At 50.9% G+C, this 16,063-nt stretch overlaps 1 protein-coding gene across 1 annotated transcript; it reads right to left on the bottom strand.

Moving 5' to 3' along the window:
• Positions 1-3,561: 3,561 nt before the first annotated feature.
• Positions 3,562-15,597, bottom strand: si:ch211-267e7.3 (ADAMTS-like protein 2). Its single transcript, XM_056596772.1, has 19 exons — positions 15,488-15,597; positions 14,097-14,200; positions 13,602-13,677; positions 13,256-13,358; positions 12,819-12,964; positions 11,852-11,975; positions 11,054-11,134; positions 10,414-10,589; positions 9,716-10,085; positions 9,191-9,373; positions 7,925-8,186; positions 7,728-7,843; positions 7,303-7,429; positions 6,344-6,557; positions 6,082-6,237; positions 5,634-5,804; positions 5,282-5,458; positions 5,013-5,166; positions 3,562-4,311 (listed from the first exon to the last, which is right to left on the bottom strand). The coding sequence occupies exons 1-19, from the start codon at positions 15,563-15,565 to the stop codon at positions 4,166-4,168; spliced, it is 2,964 nt and encodes a 987-aa protein (XP_056452747.1). The 5' UTR covers positions 15,566-15,597; the 3' UTR covers positions 3,562-4,165.
• Positions 15,598-16,063: the final 466 nt, after the last annotated feature.

The following is a 16,063-nucleotide window of genomic DNA, read 5'->3' on the forward strand; positions in this document are numbered from 1 at the left end:
TCAAAGATTTTTTTCTGTAACCCTTGTGTGAGACAATAAAGTCTTATCTATCTATCAATCGATCGATCAATCTATCTAGTTTATGGTTAGTTTAGGGTTGAGTTAGCGTGACCACTGACCTTGGGTTAGCTTAGGGTTAGTTGAGAGTTGAGTTAGGGTTAGTTTAGGGTTGAGTTAGGGTTAGTTTATGGTTAGTTTAGGGTTCATTTAGGGTTAGTTTAGGCTTGAGTTAGGGTTAGTTTAGGGTTGAGCTGGGGTTAGTCTACGGTTAGTATAGGGTTAGTTTATGCTTTGTTTATGGTTAGTTTATGGTTAATTTAGGGATAGTTTAGGGTTGAGTTCGCATGAGTCACTCACCTTGTCCCGCGCGGCTCATAGCCTGTAGGATGAACCCCTGGAAAGGTATGGAGCCGTTGGACGCCATCTCCAGGTATACTGGTGGGGGTCACATGGTGTGTTCAGAAGTGTCTCCCACAAACAAGTGTACTGAGGTACTTGATGTACTGAGGTACCAGTGAGGTACCAGTGAAGTGCCAGTGAGGTACCAGTGATGCTGTCGCCAGGGCGGTAGGTGGAGGCGGAGGCCGACACGGTGTAGGGCGAGGCCAGGGTGGAGGCGTTGTAGGGGTTGTGGCCCGGGAGCAGCGTCTCACAGGAGGAGGCCACCGAGCCGTTGGAGAAGCCCCGCCCCTCCCTGACGCGGCCCAGCACAGCAGCCAGCAGCAGCAGCCACACGGCAGGGGGTCTGGAGGTCATCTGAGGGGAGGACACCAGGTCAGGGTATCAGGTCAGGGTATCCGATCAGGGCTAGCGGCCGGCTGTTTGAACCAAGCCATCCAACACTGAGGAAAAAGAGCCATCTGAACTTTCACAGAGGATGTCCCTTAAGTCCAGCTCCTGGGGTAAGTGTCCACTCTTGTCGCTTCAAGGTTAGGTAACCAGCGGGTACTGACCCTGCTTTAGGATAAGGGGCCCCATGCCTTAGGTTCGATACCCTTCTGTTAGGGTCAGGTAAACTGGTGTTAGGTACCCTGGTGTTAAGGTTAGGTACCCTGGTATTAGGGTTAGGTACCCTGGTGTTAAGGTTAGGTACCCTGGTGTTAGGGTTAAGTTCCCTGGTGTTAGGGTTAGGTTCCCTGGTGTTAGGTTCCCTGGTGTTAGGGTTAGGTTCCCTGGTGTAAGGTACCTTGGTGTTAGGGTTAGGTTCCCTGGTGTTAGGGTTAGGTTCCCTGGTGTTAGGTACCCTGGTCTTAGGGTTAGGTACCCTGGTGTTAGGGTTAGGTTCCCTGGGGTTACCTACCTGGTGTTAGGTAACCTGGTGTTAGGATTAGTTAACCTGGTGTGCGGCACCCTGATGTTAGGGTTAGGTTCCCTGGTGTTAGGGTTAGGTTCCCTGGTGTTAGGGTTAGATTCCCTGGTGTTAGGGTTAGGTACCCTGGTGTTAGGTACCCTGGTGTTAGGGTTAGGTACCCTGGTGTCAGGGTTAGGTACCCTGGTGTGAGTTAACCTGGTGTTAGGGTTAGGTACCCTGGTGTTAGGTACCCTGGTGTTAGGGTTAGGTACCCTGGTGTTAGGATTAGTTACCCTGGTGTGCGGCACCCTGATGTTAGGGTTAGGTTACCTGGTGTTAGGGTTAGGTTCCCTGGTGTTAGGGTTAGGTTCCCTGGTGTTAGGGTTAGGTTCCCTGGTGTTAGGGTTAGGTTCCCTGGTGTTAGGGTTAGGTTCCCTGGTGTTAGGGTTAGGTTCCCTGGTGTTAGGGTTAGGTACCCTGGTGTTAGGGTTAGGTTCCCTGGTGTTAGGGTTAGGTACCCTGGTGTTAGGGTTAGGTTCCCTGGTGTTAGGGTTAGGTTCCCTGGTGTTAGGGTTAGGTACCCTGGTGTTAGGGTTAGGTTCCCTGGTGTTAGGGTTAGGTACCCTGGTGTTAGGGTTAGGTTCCCTGGTGTTAGGGTTAGGTTCCCTGGTGTTAGGGTTAGGTACCCTGGTGTTAGGGTTAGGTTCCCTGGTGTTAGGGTTAGGTATCCTGGTGTTAGGGTTAGGTTCCCTGGTGTTAGGGTTAGGTTCCCTGGTGTTAGGTACCCTGGTGTTAGGGTTAGGTTCCCTGGTGTTAGGGTTAGGTATCCTGGTGTTAGGGTTAGGTTCCCTGATGTTAGGGTTAGGTTCCCTGGTGTTAGGGTTAGGTTCCCTGGTGTTAGGGTTAGGTTCCCTGGTGTTAGGTACCCTGGTGTTAGGGTTAGGTTCCCTGGTGTTAGGTACCCTGGGGGTCTCTGGTTGCCGTCCGGTCATGGAGTTGCTGAGACTCCTCCGGTGCCTCACCTTGGATAACTTCTATCTGAACCGTCACCAGGGGGGTCTGGCTGACCACCAGAGCTAACAGCTACTGATTAAATAGACTGCGTTGGGCTGGGCCGGACTTGGCATGATGTATGCATTTAAATTCATGTTAAGTACATTTGAGAAGAAAAAAAAATTGTGGAGACATTACCTTGAATGAAGCAAATTTTGGATTGAGGTCCTCAGGCTGTGTTAAAGTCCGTACTACAGTAGTACACAAGTTAACAGTAGTCCGTACTGCAGTAGGAGTCCGTGGTAGTCGTAGTGTAGCCTAAAGGAGTCTCAGGCAGTGTACCGTACAGAGCGTCCTGTAGGTACGATGTGTATCAGATCAGTGTTCAGGACGAGAGGGTCCTTACTCTGGGCTCCGTTTTAACGTCCACTTAGATCATGTGACCAGGATACACCCTACAGGTGTGTGTGTGTGTGTGTGTGTGTGTGTGTGTGTGTGTGTGTGTGTGTGTGTGTGTGTGTGTTTTTTCTATAGAAACAGAGACTATAGGTCCAACTGAAAGCATACATAAAGTGTCCCAGCTCATGTGTCTTGCCGGTTTGGTGTTTGTTTGTGGGAGATTATTCCTGATTGCATCCCGGACTAACCACCGGGTAGAACTGCTCTCCATTGTTCTCCTGTTCAGCAGAAACCAGACTCCAGCCCCTCTTTAAGTTCTGTCCATTGTCCTCCGATACTGTCCACTCCAGTCGGCGCGCTTCTCAGACCCACTCCCTCCTGCTGTAGTGGTTACCACGGCAGCCCCCCTCAGATTAATGTAATGCTCTTACTAGTTTAATAGTCTCAGGACATTGTTTACTCTTTGGTTATGTCCCATGAAGTCTTAGAAATGCTTAGTTCAGGTACTAGTTAGAGATGGGTAGTTTAGGTATTAGGTTAGAGATATGAAGTTTAGGTACTATGTTAGAGATGGTTAGTTTAGGTGTTAGATTAGAGATGGGTAGTTTAGGTGTGAGTTTGGAAATGGGTAGTTTAGGGGTTGGGTAAGAGATGGTTAGTTCAGGGGTTAGGTCAGAGATGGTTAGTTTAAGTGATAGGTTAGAAATGGTTATTTTAGGTGTTAGTTTAGAGATGAGTAGTTAGGTGTTAGGTTAGAGATTGTTGGTTTAGGTGTTAGTTTAGAGTTGGTTAGTATAGGGGTTAGATTAAAGATGGGTAGTTTAGATGTAGGTTACAGATGATTATGCATTAGGCTAGAGACAGTCAGACGGGTCGGTAACAGTTGTTTATTCAGTAAACCACAAAAACATAGATCTCAGTAAACAAGAAACAGGTAAACAAACAGTGTACAGTCTGGTCACCCTGGCCATGCTAGCTTGTTGCTAGGGAGCAGGCTATTCTGTTGCTGAGGAGCAAGTTAGCCTGTTGCTAGGGAGATGGCTAGCCTGTTGCCCGCCCACACACACACAGAGTGTGAGTGTGTGTGAGTGTGAGTGTGAGTGTGTGTTGCTGTATTTTGATTGGTCCATGGGCCAGTCACTCACTGTTCTGTTACTACAGTACAGATAGAGCTGCCTTGTGATTGGGTGCTGACCTGCCCTCACCTTGTCCTTGTTTCAACAGAGAGAGTGTGTGTGTGTTGTGGAGGCCCAGAGGTCAGGGGGTCAGGCTGTAGCAGGCCGGGCAGCAGGCCTTCCTGTAGTATCAGGGGTCAGGGTGAGGTCAGGGGTCAGGCTGTAGCAGGCCTGGCAGCAGGCCTTCCTGTAGTACCAGTGGTCAGGGGTCATGGTGAGGTCAGGGGTCAGGGGGTCAGGCTGTAGCAGGCCTGGCAGCAGGCCTTCCTGTAGTACCAGGGGTCAGGGGTCATGGTGAGGTCAGGGGTCAGGTGGTCAGGCTGTAGCAGGCCTGGCAGCAGGCCTTCCTGTAGTACCAGTGGGAGCACAGTTTGATCTTCAGCACCAGAGCGCAGTTCGCGGTCGGCTTATCCTGACAGGAGGAGTCCAGCTGCACGGAGACCGGGGGCGGAGCTACACACACACACACACACACACACACACACACACACACACACACACACACACACACACACACACACACACACACACACACACACACACACACACACACACACACACACACACACACACATTTATATCAGGTCGTAGTCCTCATGGTTCTATACCTGGGGGTTCTATAGGTGCTAGTATTTATGATGTTATACCTGGGGGTTCTATAGGTGTTAGTATTTATGATGTTATACCTGGGGGTTCTATAGGTGTTAGTATTTATGATGTTATACCTGGGGGTTCTATAGGTGTTAGTATTTATGATGTTATACCTGGGGGTTCTATAGGTGTTAGTATTTATGATGTTATACCTGGGGGTTCTATAGGTGCTAGTATTTATGATGTTATACCTGGGGGTTCTATAGGTGTTAGTATTTATGATGTTATACCTGGGGGTTCTATAGGTGTTAGTATTTATGATGTTATACCTGGGGGTTCTATAGGTGTTAGTATTTATGATGTTATACCTGGGGGTTCTATAGGTGTTAGTATTTATGATGTTATACCTGGGGGTTCTATAGGTGTTAGTATTTATGATGTTATACCTGGGGGTTCTATAGGTGCTAGTATTTATGATGTTATACCTGGGGGTTCTATAGGTGTTAGTATTTATGATGTTATACCTGGGGGTTCTATAGGTGTTAGTATTTATGATGTTATACCTGGGGGTTCGGTAGGGCAGCTCATGACGTCACAGCTCTGTCTGGCCTCAGGTTTGAGGGAGGAGTCACAGCTGTGGCCCCTGGTTACAAGCTCCTCCCCCTGGTAACACTTGACCTCGCGGACACGGATGCCACTCCCACACGTCTTACTGCACTGAGGGGGGAGGGGAGGACAGACAGGCAGACAGACAGACAGGTGGTGAGAAAGATTGGTTAGACAGACATGTAGAGAGACAGGTGCATGAGACAGACGGGAGTGAGACGGGTACCTGGGACCAGGAGGTCGTGAACCACTTGGAGCAGGGCCTCTGGAAGCAGGAGGAGGAGCTCTCTGGTTTGGGGGTGTGGCCACAGCTGCTTCCAGGGAACTCTTTGAACACGCCCCCTTCCAGCCCTGCACACACCACCTGTCGCAGCCGCAAGCCCCGCCCACATGACGCGTTGCACTGCAAACAAGCACACACACACCATTGATTTTCCACAGCTATCTTAGCTAAAGCATGGTGTGTGTGTGTGTGTGTGTGTGTGTGTGTGTGTGTGTGTGTGTGTGTGTGTGTGTGTGTGTGTGTGTGTGTGTGTGTGTGTGTGTGTGTGTGTGTGTGTGTGTGTGTGTGTGTGTACCTGCTGCCACTCCTGCTCCACCCAGTGGGCGGGGCAGTCCCGGTCTCCACACGGGTACACGGCCAGCGGGCGTGCTGATTGGTCGCACTGCTCCTCTGACATCACCACCCCCCCCGCTGAGCGGCACGCCACCGCACGCATCATCCGGCCCTCCCCACACACACCGGAGCACTACACACACAGAGACACACGAGCACACGCACACACAGAAACACACAGACAGACACGCACACACAGAGACAGATAGACAGACAGACAGACAGACAGACACACACACACACACAGAGACAGACACACACACACAGAGACAGATAGACAGACAGACAGACAGACAGACACAGACACACACACACACACACACAAACAAAATACACCATGTTACCTTGTCCATTAATGTGTGTAATTGTTTGTGTGTTGTGGATGCGGTGGCTCAGGTCATGTGACTCACAGGCCCCCAATCAGAGACGGTCCAGCGCCGGTCGCAGGGTGGGCCTTCACACTCCTGGCTTCCGATTGGCTGAGAGGAGTCGTTACAGAGGCGGGTCTCCATGGAGCAGCGGACGTCACGAGAACGAAGACCCCTCAGACCACAGCGGGCAGAGCACTACACGCACACCCACACACACATACACAGACACACACATTCTGTCACCTTTACTTCCCTTGCAATAAAAAAATCCATAGATACACACACACACAGATATACTGACCTCTGACCAATCAGAGACCTCCCACTGAGGCCCACAGCTCTGACCATGGCAGACCTTCCTATTGGCCGGCTTGTGCAGGTCATGTGAGAGGCAGAGCGAATCGTAGACAGAGGAGTCCAGGCCCGGTGACATCATCTTCCAGCAGCGCACCGTCCGGAACTGGAAACCCTCCGCACAGGTCCGGGAGCACTCACTCCACCCGCTGGTCTCCCACCTGGTACACAACACACCTGGTACATCATACAACTAGCACACAACACACCTGCTCTCACCTGGTACACAACACACCTGCTCTCACCTGGTACACAACACACCTGCTCTCACCTGGTACACAACACACCTGCTCTCACCTGGTACACAACACTCCTGGTACATAACACACCTGCTCTCACCTGGTACACAACACTGGTACACAACACACCTGCTCTCACCTGGTACACAACACTCCTGGTACACAACACACCTGCCCTCACCTGGTATATAACACACCTGCCCTCACCTGGTACATAACACACCTGCTCTCACCTGGTACACAACACACCTGCTCTCACCTGGTACACAACACACCTGGTACATAACACACCTGCTCTCACCTGGTACACAACACACCTGCTCTGACATGGTACACAACACAACTGGTCCCATCTGGTGCTACTCAGTACCTCAGTTCTAGTACATTACTAGTTACCACTAACTAGTTAAACACTAGTTAACACTAACTCCACCCAGTGGTCTCCTACCTGTTACCAGAAGCAGGAGTGTTCTAGTAGAGCTAGTATAACTAGCAGGACTAGGCCAGCATTAGGTTAGTACCAGGTTAGTGTTAGCACCAGGTTATGGTTAGTACTAGGTTAGTACCAGGTGAGTGTCAGTACAAGGTTAGTTCTAGGTTGGTTATAGGTTAGTACCAGGTTAGTGCAAGCTAGGTACTTAGTACCAGGTTAGTGTTAGTAGTGTACCTGGGGGGACACTCCTTTCCGTTACAGAACTCGTGTGTGGGTTCGGGTCGCGTCAACGAGTCACAGTAGCTGTTTTCTACTTCAGTACCATCGTAGCGTACACACATAGCATAGCTGGTACTGATACCTGCAACACACACATATAGAATAGCTGGTACTTATACCTGTAACACACACACACAGAGCTGGTACTGATACCTGAAACACACACACATAGCTGGTACTGATACCTGAAACACACACACATAACATAGCTGGTACTGATACCTGAAACACACACAGCATAACATAGCTGGTACTCATACTGCAGGAGTGTGTGTTACCTGTGGTGTGTGTGTGTGTGTGTGTGTGTGTGTGTGTGTGTGTGTGTGTGTGTGTGTGTGTGTGTGTGTGTGTGTGTGTGTGTGTGTGTGTGTGTGTGTTACCTGTAGTGCAGGTGGAGCTACAGGGGGCGTTGCCAGAGATCTTCCAGCGGTACATATCAGCCAGGCTGACCTCGGCCACACCCACATCAGAGGCCACACCCACATCAAAGTCATTACTGAGAGAGAGCGAGAGAAACTGTTAATTGACAGTGTGTATCCAGTGGGTATATCCAGTGTGTATCCAGTGTGTGTGTTACCTCTCAGTGCTGACTGTGAGCTCTGCTGCCATCTGCTGGAGCTCAAGAGCAACCCCAGGGGGCGTGTCTCCGCGAGGGGGCGTGTCTCCGCGAGGGGGCGTGTCTCCATGAGGGGGCGTTTCTCCACGAGGGGATGTTACTTGGCTAGGCGGCGTGTTGGGTTCGGGGTCTGTCAGCGGTGTGTGGGGGGGAGGGGGCTCGTAGCCCAAGGCCGTGTGTGTAGTCATGTGTGTGAGGTTGTACTGCCCCTCACCCAGAACCACTGGAACAAGACGTTGTGTATATAAGTACACATAAGTACACAATTACATACACACGTAGCATTCATGTTGTGGTCTAAGGTACAAATGAACACCATAAATGCCCGTTCCCCAACCTGAATCCACCCCCTAGAGCAGACACTCCTCCACCCAGTAGAGCAGACACTCCTCCACCACTAGAGCAGACACTCCTCCACCACTAGAGCAGACACTCCTCCACCACTAGAGCAGACACTCCTCCACCACTAGAGCAGACACTCCTCCACCCAGTAGAGCAGACACTCCTCCACCACTAGAGCAGACACTCCTCCACCCCCTAGAGCAGACACTCCTCCACCACCTAGAGCAGACACTCCTCCACCCCCTAGAGCAGACACTCCTCCACCCCCTAGAGCAGACACTCCTCCACCACTAGAGCACACTCCTCCACCACTAGAGCAGACACTCCTCCACCCCCTAGAGCAGACACTCCTCCACCCCCTAGAGCAGACACTCCTCCACCCAGTAGAGCAGACACTCCTCCACCCAGTAGAGCAGACACTCCTCCACCACTAGAGCAGACACTCCTCCACCCCCTAGAGCAGACACTCCTCCACCACTAGAGCAGACACTCCTCCACCACTAGAGCAGACACTCCTCCACCCCCTAGAGCAGACACTCCTCCACCACTAGAGCAGACACTCCTCCACCCCCTAGAGCAGACACTCCTCCACCCCCTAGAGCAGACACTCCTCCACCACTAGAGCAGACACTCCTCCACCACTAGAGCAGACACTCCTCCACCACTAGAGCAGACACTCCTCCACCCCCTAGAGCAGACACTCCTCCACCACTAGAGCAGACACTCCTCCACCAGTAGAGCAGACACTCCTCCACCACTAGAGCAGACACTCCTCCACCACTAGAGCAGACACTCCTCCACCACTAGAGCAGACACTCCTCCACCACGAGAGCAGACACTCCTCCAGCACTAGAGCAGACACTCCTCCACCCACTGGTTTCCTACCAGAGGACTTCCTGGTAGCCAGCGCGTTTTCCAGACCAGCTGATTGGTTGCCTGGTCGGGGCAGAGGGGCGGGAAGAGCCAGCAGGAGATCCAGGAAGTGACCTCGGTGGTGGAAGAGGAGGGGCTTAGAGGGGTGGGTGTGGTTCCCGGGCTCGCTGTCGATGGAGTTGGAGCTGCCGCTCCCTGAAGAGAGAACGCAGCGTTAGCACGCTAGCACCGTTAGCACGCTAGCACCGTTAGCAGAGTTAGAACAGCTGCTATGTTGGGAACGTTACCATAGTAGCCAGGTGAAGAGAAGACGACAAACAGCAGGAGGGAGGGAGGGGGGGAGAGAGAGAGAGAGAGAGAGAGAGAGAGAGAGAGAGAGAGAGAGAGAGAGAGAGAGAGAGAGAGAGAGAGAGAGAGAGAGAGAGAGAGAGAGAGAGAGAGAGAGAGAGAGAGAGAGAGAGAGAGAGAGAGAGAGAGAGAGAGAGAGAGAGAGAGAGAGAGAGAGAGAGAGAGAGAGAGTCTCAAACAGGGTCCTACTGTAGGCGGCGGGGGGGCGGGGCTCCTGCAGGTCGTTTTGTCGGTACTCATCACTGATGACCGCGTCGAATGGATGGTAGACCAACATGGCCACCGGCGGGGGGGGGCTGGGCGTCTGCAGCTCCTGGACAGACGCTGCCCCTTGCGGCGGGCCTGCCGCCACCTGTTCAGCGCCTGGGCGGCTGTGATTGGCCTCTCTCAGGTCCACCTCGTTGTGGGTGTGGTTTAGGATGGCGGGTCCGCTCGTGATGTCATCTCCTCTGGTGATGTCATCGGTGATGACAGGGGGCGGTGTGATGTCATCGGTGATGTCACGAGGCAGTATGAACTCGTAGGTAATGTAGGGAAGTTTCCCGTTTAAGTTGTAGTACTGGAAATACACACAGAGACACTGCTGGAGACCCAGAGAGGTGGGGTTGGTGTCCCTGTGTGTGTCCCTGTGTGTGTGTGTGTGTGTGTGTGTGTGTGTGTGTGTGTGTGTGTGTGTGTGTGTGTGTGTGTGTACCATGAGGTTGAGTCCCTGCTGGGTGTGTGTGTGTGTACCATGAGGTTGAGTCCCTGCTGGGGGGGGGGGGGGTGTGTGTGTGTGTGTGTGTGTGTGTGTGTGTGTGTGTGTGTGTGTGTGTGTGTGTGTGTGTGTGTGTGTGTGTGTGTGTGTGTGTGTGTGTGTGTGTGTGTGTGTGTGTGTGTGTGTATACCATGAGGTTGAGGCCCTGCTGCGTGGGCCCCTGCCCGCTGATGTACTCCAGGCCGTCGGCGGCGGAGGCTCCAGGCCGCCGGTACTTCAGCACCGTTCCCGCCACGCGGAAGTTTCGCGGGTTGTCGATGACGCTGTCTCCGTTAAAGAAGAAGTTCCCCGCCTCGTCCGACAGCGCTAGAATGAGCATCAGATATCACAGCGCTATCATTAGCATCAGATAGCACAGCGCTAGCAGGAGCATCAGAAGCACAGCACCAGCATTAGCGCTGGATGGCACAGTGCTAGCATAAGCATCAGATAGGACAGCCTAACAATTGCATAAAAACACCCTCAGCATTCAGCACTGAACTATGACCTCTGACCTCACCCAGGATGTACTGGGTCTTGACCTGTGCGCTTTGACCTCACCCAGGATGTTCTGGGTCTTGAATTATGACTTTCAACCTCACAATGGATGTTCTAGGTCTTGACCTATTACCTTTGATTTCATCCAGGATGTTCTAGGTCTTGACTTATGACCTTTGACCTCACCCTGGATGTTGACATTTAACCTCACCCAGGATGTTCTGGGTCTTGACCTATGACCTTTGACCTAACTGTGGGTGTTCTAGGTTTTGACCTATGAACTTTGACCTCACCCAGGATGTTCTCGGTCCTGCGTCTCTCGATGATCTGGATGTCTCTCGCTCCGGCCGGGATGTTGGTGATGAACGCGTAGCCTAGCCGTAGACAACCACAACACGCTAGGTTAGCATCCAGCTGGGGTCACGTGATGGGAGGGTCAGATGGATTACCCAGAAACCCGATCTTCATCTCGAACTGCACTACCAAGATACCCCTTCTTCATCTAGAACTGCATTTCCAAGAAACCCCTTCTTCATCTAGAACTACATTACCCAGAACCCCCTTCTTCACTTAGAATTACATATCCAAGAAACCCCTTATTCATGTAGAACTGCATTTCCCAGAAACTCCTTCTTCATCTAGCACTACATTTCCCAGAAACCCTTCTTGAAGACCTAGACGGCTGAGAAACCGTGTAGTGTTCCAGAAGTGACCTAAGGTCCCGTTGGACGGTTTAGTTTTGGTCGGTGCCAGGCGCCCATTTATTCCACATTGTGCCCAACATGGTAGTTTCCTCTGCTTGAAGAACACCGCAAGCAATTGCGGCGCCGTAGCCACGGCCTAATGGTGGCGGTAGTGAACCAATAGGGACGTCACGGACGCCACGCCCATATGTAGACTTTGGTAGGGAACCAATCGTTCTCTAATGTGGCCCTAGTTTCCGTCATAACCCGGGCTTAACCAATAGGTCTGATCTTACCAACTGGAATACGGTGTGTGTGTGTGTGTGTGTGTGTGTGTGTGTGTGTGTGTGTGTGTGTGTGTGTGTGTGTGTGTGTGTGTGTGTGTGTGTGTGTGTGTGTGTGTGTTACCTAACTGTGTGAGTCCCTTTCTGTAGGTTCCAGAGACGCGCTGACAGGAAGTCCCGTCTCCTCCGCAGACGCCACAGCGGTCGCCTGACTTCCTGCTGTACAGCTGTCCATCACAGCTAACCGGCTAGCAGAAAAGCACCGCTAGTTAGCTTTAGCCAGGGAGTTAGCTAGATAGTTAGCTTGTTAGCCAGATGGTTAGCTTATTAGCCAGATGGTTAGTTTGATAGCCACATTGGTCAGTCTAGTTATTCTTTGTTTGCTGTAGGGTTCTGGAGGGATTACTATTATAACTAGTCAGATGGTCAACTAGCTGCACAGTTAACTAACTCTGTAATAGGCCTGCACGATTCTGGGAAATATATGAATCACGATTTTTTAGCTTAGAATTGGTATCACGATACTCTGCCACGATTTCTTTCTCGCAAAATGTAGTTTTTATTGTAAACATGAAACCAAAACAAAAATAAAATTATGGCAGTACCAAACATAGCTTTTTGGCACCTCTAGCACGTTGCGTTTCATATGGCCCTTTGTAACTGTGTAAAGTACAGGATTAAAAACGGAATGATTTATTTTGTACATTTAGCAGCAGATTGTCTTTAATTGCTGGCCTTTTATAACTACTGAACCAACTCTACACACCTGTAAATTAAGGCTTTAAAAATAAATAAAATAAATAAATAAATAAATAAAATTACATAAATATATATATATATATATATATATATATAATTAATTTGTAAAAAAAAATAATCCACAGAGGTGTAAATCGAGATCGCGATTTTATAACGATTTATTGTGCAGGCCTACTCAGTAATTAACGAATACTAGTACTGGTCACCAGTTAGTTGACTAGATGTACCTGGCAGACCCCCTCAATGCAGACCCTGGCCAGCTTGGCGTCCCGGCAGAATGGTAACTAGTTAGTGGACTAGTTAACTAGTTAGTAGACTAGTTAGCTGTTTACCTGGCAGACCCCCTCGATGCAGACCCCGGTCAGCTTGGCGTCCCGGCAGAAGGTACCGTCGTGGGCGGGCACCAGCAGCTGGCGCTCGCCGCTCTGTGTGCTGCACTGCAGGTCACATGGCTTGTTGGAGATGCTGATGTAATCAGCTGACCGGCCAATCAGGACAGAAAGAGAGACGTTTGAACACAGCCTATTATCTTAGGAGAATTATCTTCAAGAAACAGACTGACTTACTGTTTGAATCACTTAATGTTTAACTGACTGACTGTTCAACTGACTGGTTAGCTGAGTACAGGACTAGTAACTAGTTGCTGACTGGTTACCTGGGTACAGGACTAGTAACTAGTGGCTGACTGGTTACCTGGCCACAGGACTAGTAACTTGTGGCCGACAGGTTACCTGGATACAGGACTTGTAACTAGTGACTGACTGCTTACCTGGGTACAGTGGGATCCACTGGTAGTGGGTTTTTCCGAAGGCCTTGGAATTGAACTGGGAACACTGGTGCTGCTTGAAGCTCACGCTGAGACTGGGACATGGCTACACACACACACACACACACACACACACACACACACACACACACACACACACACACACACACACACACACACACACACACACACACACACACACACACACACACACACACACAAAGGTCTAATATATATATTTAATAATCAAATGTTCTGGCAGACAGACACACATGCGGGCGGACAGATAGACAGACAGACAGGCTGGCAGACAGACAGGCTGGCAGACAGACAGACAGGCAGACAGTACCTGTATAGGACAGAGTTGATATTTTTTGGCTGAGCCCAGACAGTATGAACTGTTAATGTTCTGGGCAGGAGTCAACCTGAAAGCGACAAATGAGGACAGGGCATTAATGACTGACCAATGAGGACAGGGCATTAATGACTGACCAATGAGGACAGGGCATTAATGACTGACCAATGGGGACAGAGCATTAATGACGATGAGGTTACTATTCAACTCACTGTTTATGTCATTATGATCTAGCTCCTAATATTAGGATAAAGGAGAGGAGGAGAAAGGAGAGGAGGAGGGGAGAGGAGAGGGAGGAGACAAGGAGAGAAAGAGAGTAGAGAAGAAGGATGAACTCTACAGCAGGTTGACAATTATCAGTCAGCAACTGTGTGTGTGTGTGTGTGTGTGTGTGTGTGTGTGTGTGTGTGTGTGTGTGTGTGTGTGTGTGTGTGTGTGTGTGTGTGTGTGTGTGTGTGTGTGTGTGTGTGTGTGTGTGTGTGTGTGTACCTCTGTATAAGACAGTGTCTCTCCTGACTCCTCACTCCTCCTCCGCAGCTCCTGGAGCAGGAGGACCAGCTGGACCACTCCCCCCACCACTCAAACACCTCCTCCTTCACACACAAAAACACACAGACACACACACTCAGTCACCTTACCTGTGTGTGTGTGTGTGTGTGTGTGTGTGTGTGTGTGTGTGTGTGTGTGTGTGTGTGTGTGTGTGTTACCTGTGTGGTTCTGTGCGGATCTACACTCTCATCACTTCTGTCCTGCCAAACACACACACACACACACACACACACACACACACACACACACACACACACACACACACACACACACACACACACACACACACACACACACACACACACACACACACACCGGTATCAATACAACCAACTAGTTCATTACACCAATATCAAAAAATTCCTGTGTGTGTGTGTGTGTGTGTGTGTGTGTGTGTGTGGACTGCATCACAGTATAGCAGGTCAATATGTGGTCACTAGAGATGGCCTAACACCTCTTCCACCAGGACAGTTCCTCTGAACAGCTCTGAGCAGCTGACCTTAACCTACTAACCAGCTCTGAGAAGCTGACCTTAACCTAATAAGAAGCTCTGAGCAGCTGACCTTAACCTACTAACCAGACTGCTTTGATGTGGAGAGGAGGAGGGAGAGGAGAGGAGGAGGAGGGAGCGAAGGAGACGACAGGAATATGTGACCGCGGAGGAACAGAAGAGAACAGCAGAGTTGGTCGGTGGGAGCCGCTACACCACAACAACAACAACAACAACAACAACAACGAGAGGCTCTCCTCCTCAGCCCGTATTCTGCTAGTCTTCAACGCTCTGAAGCGAGGGGTCCTTTAAGGGCCATGAAACTCAGAGAAACACCAACACGATAGTTTAACATCGACGTACAAGCGGGGTTTACACACCATCAACCCCAACCTCAGCCTCGCAGTCCGGGACCCTCAAGAAACACTTCCAGCTGTTTAACTGGTCTACAGAAACACTTAAACTGTTTAAACTGGTTTACAGAAACACTTCAACTGGTCTACAGAAACAATTCCGCTGGTTTAACTGGTCTACAGAAAGATTTCCACTGGTTAAACTGGTCCACAGAAACACTTCCAGCGGTTAAACTGGTATACCGAAACACTTCCAGCGGTTTAACTGGTCTACAGAAACACTTCCACTGGTTAAACTGGTCAACAGAAACACTTCCAGAGGTTTAACTGGTCTACAGAAACACTTCCAGCGGTTGAACTGGTCAACACTGGTCGTGTTGCTGTATCTAGCCGTGTAAAGCAGAGGCACCAGAGAGCCGCAGCGCCGGGGAGAGGGAGCGGAGAAGAGGACCGGCCCCGCGGGGAGGAGGGAAGGGGCTCCCGCTTACCTTGGGGGCCCAGTTGCTGGCTCCCGGTACAAACACAACGTGCAGGAGAAGCACCGCGGAGGCTCCGGTACCGAACATGGTTCATTCAGGAGCCGACAACACCTCCCCGACCTGCTCCTCCCCCTCCTGAACCGCTCCTCCCCCTCCTGAACCGCTCCTCCCCCTCCTCAAACTGCTCCTCCCCCTCCCGAACCGCTCCTCCCCCTCCGTAAACTGCTCCTCCCCCTCCTCAAACTGCTCCTCCTCCTCCGTTATCTGCTCCTCTACCTCCCAAAACTGCTCCCCCCCTCGCCCTGCTCCTCTTCCTCCCCATACAGTTCTTCCTCCTCCTCCTCCTCCTCCTCCTCCTCCTCCTCCTCCTCCTCCTCCTCCTCCTCCTCCTCCCCACCATACTCCATCTCCTCCTCATCCCCACATAGGCTACCTCCTCCTTCTCCCCCATCCCACTCCTCCTAACTTGTTATAAGACCTTCTTTGTAGAAGGTCTAACAGCATTTGAATAGGTTAGGTACGCATTGATGCATCATGTTTATTTTTGTTGGTGATTCTCCGCCATTTGGAGAGCACCGCGGAGGC

The sequence above is a fragment of the Gadus chalcogrammus genome, chromosome 8, assembly GCF_026213295.1.
Source record: "Gadus chalcogrammus isolate NIFS_2021 chromosome 8, NIFS_Gcha_1.0, whole genome shotgun sequence".
In the NCBI taxonomy this organism is placed as follows: domain Eukaryota; kingdom Metazoa; phylum Chordata; class Actinopteri; order Gadiformes; family Gadidae; genus Gadus; species Gadus chalcogrammus.